General features: G+C 49.2%; 1 protein-coding gene across 1 annotated transcript; it reads right to left on the bottom strand.

The window, feature by feature from the left end:
- Nucleotides 1-2,194: 2,194 nt before the first annotated feature.
- LOC119093600 (vacuolar protein sorting-associated protein 4A-like) lies at nucleotides 2,195-4,315 on the bottom strand. Its single transcript, XM_037216575.1, has one exon. It carries the CDS (start codon nucleotides 4,173-4,175, stop codon nucleotides 2,859-2,861), a length of 1,317 nt encoding a protein of 438 aa, XP_037072470.1. The 5' UTR covers nucleotides 4,176-4,315; the 3' UTR covers nucleotides 2,195-2,858.
- Nucleotides 4,316-5,059: the final 744 nt, after the last annotated feature.

Below are 5,059 nucleotides of genomic sequence, written 5' to 3'. Positions count from 1 at the left end.
GCAGCCCCGACAAACCCGACAAACTAAAATGTGTCAATGTAGTGTATCAATTCAAATGCAACACCTATGGCTGCAAACTTTGTTCCGTACACTGCACTGGTGTGACCACAATGACACTTTCATGACGCCTGACAATTCACTTACTTGACGGGGAACCTTTGGACCACATGCGACATGAACGCGTCAGGATATGGACACAACAACTGATATTTTACGGACATGCAATGACGGAAGACACCTTCAAAGTTGAGAACGTATATTCATTGACAAAGCTCCCGCCTTAAACAAGAGAAAATTTGTACAACCCTTGAATTATTAGGTGGTGTGTGGTGGGTGCTATCGATGTGATTGTGGCAATATGCGTGTGTCTTTGTAATATTCCTATCATGATTGTTTCTTATATGCATCAAAGTGAAAATAGAATTCTGTCTTATTTTATTTAGTCATGCCTCATCTGTGTTCTCAGTACCAAAGGATGTTTGCCAATAGCGGTGCCCAATTTGTATCCTTTCAAACTCAAAACTTATGTTTTGTGCCATTCAGTCTTCTCCGACGATGAGATAAGATCTCGAAACGTAAGAATGTAAAGTGTGACGAATGTGTGAGTGATTTCGTTCCAACCATCTTTAATCTAAACGACAATTCGATCTCAAAAGTCCGGCACCTAGAATAATGTACATAAACCCCATCAATGCTGAGTCAGCAGTCATTTTTGATCGAACGTGCATATAGTGCGCGCGTGTGTGTGTGTGTGTGGTGTGTGTGTGTGTGTGTGTGTGTGTGTGTGTGTGTGTGTGTGTGTGTGTGTGTGTGTGTGTGTGTGTGTGTGTGTGTGTGTGTGTGTGTGTGCGTGCGTGCGTGCGTGCGTGCGTGCGTGCGTGCGTGCGTGCGTGCGCGCGCGCGTGCGTGTGGGTGGGGGTGGGGGTGGGGGGCAAGTGTGGGGATTGGTGGGTGTGGGTGTGGGTGTGGGTGTGGGTGCGGGCGTGTGGGTGTGGGTGGGTGTTTGCGTGACAACTGTTAATATCGTCGCGAAGTGCGAAGCACTGCATCTAGACACCGAGAAGCATCCCTTATACACCTGCATTGACAACCTGAAATGCACGTTACGCCGTTTGGAAACTACATGTTTCAATCTATGGAGCCGCCTCACCATGCTCAATTTGTTACATTGCACAGTTCTAATTTTCAGCTGTCGTACTCACCACAAGTATCAGTTATCCCTGTAACTAATAAACGCAGGGCAGTGTGTATGACCCGAACAGATCACCATCGAGGCAGGGTGCGGTTTTCTTTCAGTTGGGGGGGAGGGCTTCAGCCCTCTCCTCCACCTGAGCTCCCATCGACTTTGAAAAGGTATTGGACCAAATCGGGAGGACACCCTTTGGCGTGTTTTGCGGAGATTTTCCCCATTTTTCACCGTTCAGGCACTGCCCCTCCCACCCCCTCTCCCCTCCAACTCATTTTGCGAAACTACGTCATCGCATTCCGGCATGATTGCCAAATTCACGGGTTGTGGACGCAAAATGGACCCGATGCCGACGCAGCCTAAAACACCAGATCACCACCACCACCACCAAATTCACGCATGCGCCTCTTGGCGCGGGGCCCTGGAACCATCCCTGCGCATGCCACCCACCTACATTACAACCCGGTATGTAAAAACAATGTTGGGGAAATATTTCAGCGACCTGCTGCAGACCGTTGCAGCGAACAAAGCGAAAGCCGGAGAGGGACGGGACCTGCCTTCGCCCGAGGCAGGGTTGGCCATAGCGCCGCCGCTTGCCTGCAGACAATGCACAGCGGTTTATGATTAGGGTTGAGTGCGCGATGATTTGCAAACAAATGCACATGTTCAAAAAGCGAAGGAAGAGTTTTCAGCTCAGCACACGGTTATGCGCCGTTAGAACGTCGCACTGACGGGCTGGTGGGATGACTTCGGAATTCTCGGCTGGGTGATAGCGTGGCCAACGCGACCGAGCCGCCCCACGCAGCGCCGCGGGACGCCGCGTGCACCCGCATTATTCACAAAACTGCACGTTCCTGGCACACCATTACATGGAATACACACCTTCAATAGCATCAGAGATGTTCCAAAAGCATCGGTGATGCTTGGGGTTTTCTTCCCAACACTGCGTGCCATAGCTACGCCTGCCCTTGCGCCTTGGGTCAGCTGGTATTAAAAAACTCATTCAGAGATAAGTCTTTAATTTATTTGGATCCATCCCTCAGCAGCTAGGTCAGGCACGTTCTCAGAACCATTGCCGTGTTCAAAGCAGGACAGCAAAACTACATCGCAGTGATTCTGATGCAATAACGGTTAGACACACGGCACAAGCACAACTTCCCAGAAATTGATTCCAGGACCAGCCCAGCATTGCTTAACAGACTAAGCTGGCTTAAACCCCACTATGTATGCATGCATAAGGCCTATACCAAATGCAATCAATCTGTACCGTGGAAACGGCTATACTATCATTCATTTTTCGAGGATAGCGGCATCGTGGCGCTGCCCCCGATCGCAAGTCTGAAAACCAAATGTTTCGACATGCTTCACAGACACTAATGAAAACGGATAGGTATTTACAACAACAGCATTCAGATCAGTAAGTCTTTGCATCTTTCCAGCCTGCGGCAACACAAACTGAATATACTCCTTTCACTTGAGTTTCAGTTGGACGTATTTTTCAGGAGACAGAAGGACAAAAACGTCAACATGCATTCTAATTGCCGCAGAATGCAAAGTCGCCGAAATACAAGTGCCACTAGTGAGACAGTTGTTACACAGGCCCCAGTGAAATAAACTTACGACCCTCCAGACAAGTGGTGATTGAGGCGGCCACAGCCCGCCAGGACCGGGTTCAACCCTCCATTCCGAAGTCTTCGCAGAACTTCTCAACCTTCTTCAGGTCTTCGTCATTCACCGTGGGCTTGGAGGTGGCGATTGACTTCAGCATGTCGTTCATGCTGACGACAGGCTCCAGCAGTTTCTCACCGTCGACATCCATCCAGGACATCTCCATGGCTCCGGGATCGCCAGGAGAGCAGGGCGTCAGCAGGTCGTCCAGAAAGACGTTCGGGTCAGATCGGGACGGACCCCGCACCCGTTTGAAGTGAGTGGCAGTCTGCACCTTGCGCACTGGCTGCATCAGGGCATCACGCACCACAATGCTGATGTCGGCGCCGGAGAAGCCTTCGGTCTTGCCTCCAAGGATTCTGAAGTCCTGTTCAGTCAGTTGATGAGGAGTGTTTCCCAGATGGATCTTGAAGATCGTGGATCTGGCAGGCTCCTCGGGCAGCGGGATGTATATCCGCTTCTCAAAACGTCTGCGGATGGCTGCATCCAGAACCCAAGGGATGTTGGTGGCTCCCAGCACAAGGATGCCATCTGTGTCATTTCCAACTCCCTGCATCTGGACCAGGAACTCAGTCTTGATTCTCCTGGCTGACTCGGACTCATTGTCTGACCTAGATGAGCACAGTGAATCAATCTCATCTATGAATATGATGGATGGCTTGTGCTCTCTGGCCAGCTCAAACAGGTTGCGGACCAGCTTTTCAGACTCACCCAGCCACTTTGAAACAAGATCTGAGGATGAGACAGAGAAAAATGTTGAGTTGGATGCTTCTGTGGCCACAGCCTTTGCTAGGTACGACTTGCCAGTGCCTGGTGGGCCAAACAGGAGGATACCCTTCCAGGGCTTGCGCTTGCCGGTGAATAGGTGAGGGAACTTGATGGGCATGATGACAGCTTCCTTCAGAGACTCCTTGGCTGCATCCAGTCCAGCAACATCTGCCCACTTCACATTCAAGTTTTTCTCCATCACAATAGCCCCTTCCAGCTTTGAAAGCATCTTCTTCTTGTCTGGGTCTTCATCTGAGTCAGAGTCAGAATCCTCCTTTTTGCCACCATCTTTAACAGGCTTCTTCTCTGACTTTCCCTCCTTCTTTTTCAGATATTCCTTCAACTTTTCGGCCCTCTCAATGTACTGGATGCATTTGGCCCGAATGCTTTCTTTGCCTTTCTCTGACTGAGCCTCATATTTCAGTGAGTGCAAAAAATATTCTACACCATGCTCATACAGCCTACGGGCTTCCTCAAAATTTTTGTTTCTGTCCTCTTCTGTGGCTTTGGTAACCAAGTCTATAGCCTTCTGTAAAGCTGTCCCGGATGCCATTGTTGTCGGCTAATGCGACGCAGATCAAATATAATCGCAAATGCCGCAAGCAAGTTGCCGTCACACTGCCGATTTTGCCAAAGAGCTAGAAATCAGGGCACAATCTGTTAAAATGCCCGCACTGTCGCTCAAACACACCGGGTCTCCTAAACACCCCCTGAGCCTCAGGACATACCCGCACCCCGCGATGACAACACCCCGCTTTCCAAGGAAGGACCGCGGCCAGGGTTGCTTGTATTGACGGCAATGCCAAAGGGTTTCTCCGCCTCCTTAAAGCGCTGCCCATGACGTCGTTATGGTGTGAAACGCTTATTTTAATTGGATTCCAAATTATTAAATGGGCTAAATTTAGTGCCAATAGCTCCTACCATTAACAGCATGGTTTATGACCCATATATTTTATCATGACAGTAAGTGTTCTGCAAAATTCACACAAAATTCGGAAAGTTGTGACATTTCTAAAGCGTACGGCCGGCTTGAATGTGAGCCACACTTATTTTGATGGCTTATAGGTGTGGCTTTGATGGCCATAAGTGAAGCCAATATTGGCTTCAGGTCACGACGCCATCAACATGATTAGTTGCAATACAGAAAGAACTAATACCCCGTAAGGTTGCCTGAACATGGTGGATAGCGGGATGAAATAGGCCTCTCAGTATTTACCATTTATTCTAGTAATGTGCTGGCCGGCAGTGTCATATATCGTATACCTTGTTGCGCATAGTTACATTGCAATTTTGGTCATCTCATGTGTTTCTGTGAACAATCGTTGAAGTAGATTATGGCAGCGGATTAATGCAGTGAAATAGCGGCGCACAGGCACGGTTCCGCTTATCCTTGGTGCCCGCCCTTTTCGTTTCTGTGGCTACGATTCAAAGCTTTCG

The sequence above is a fragment of the Pollicipes pollicipes genome, unplaced genomic scaffold (genome assembly GCF_011947565.3).
Source record: "Pollicipes pollicipes isolate AB1234 unplaced genomic scaffold, Ppol_2.1 Scaffold_4002;HRSCAF=4701_pilon_pilon_pilon, whole genome shotgun sequence".
Classification (NCBI taxonomy): Eukaryota; Metazoa; Arthropoda; class Thecostraca; order Pollicipedomorpha; family Pollicipedidae; genus Pollicipes; species Pollicipes pollicipes.
Note: the sequence above shows the minus strand (reverse complement) of the source record. Positions and strands in the feature narration are given on the sequence as shown.

Bases quoted from the DNA above. Each gene is read 5' to 3' on its own strand.
- LOC119093600 (XM_037216575.1), bottom strand. From the start codon at position 4,175: ATGGCATCCGGGACAGCTTTACAGAAGGCTATAGACTTGGTTACCAAA.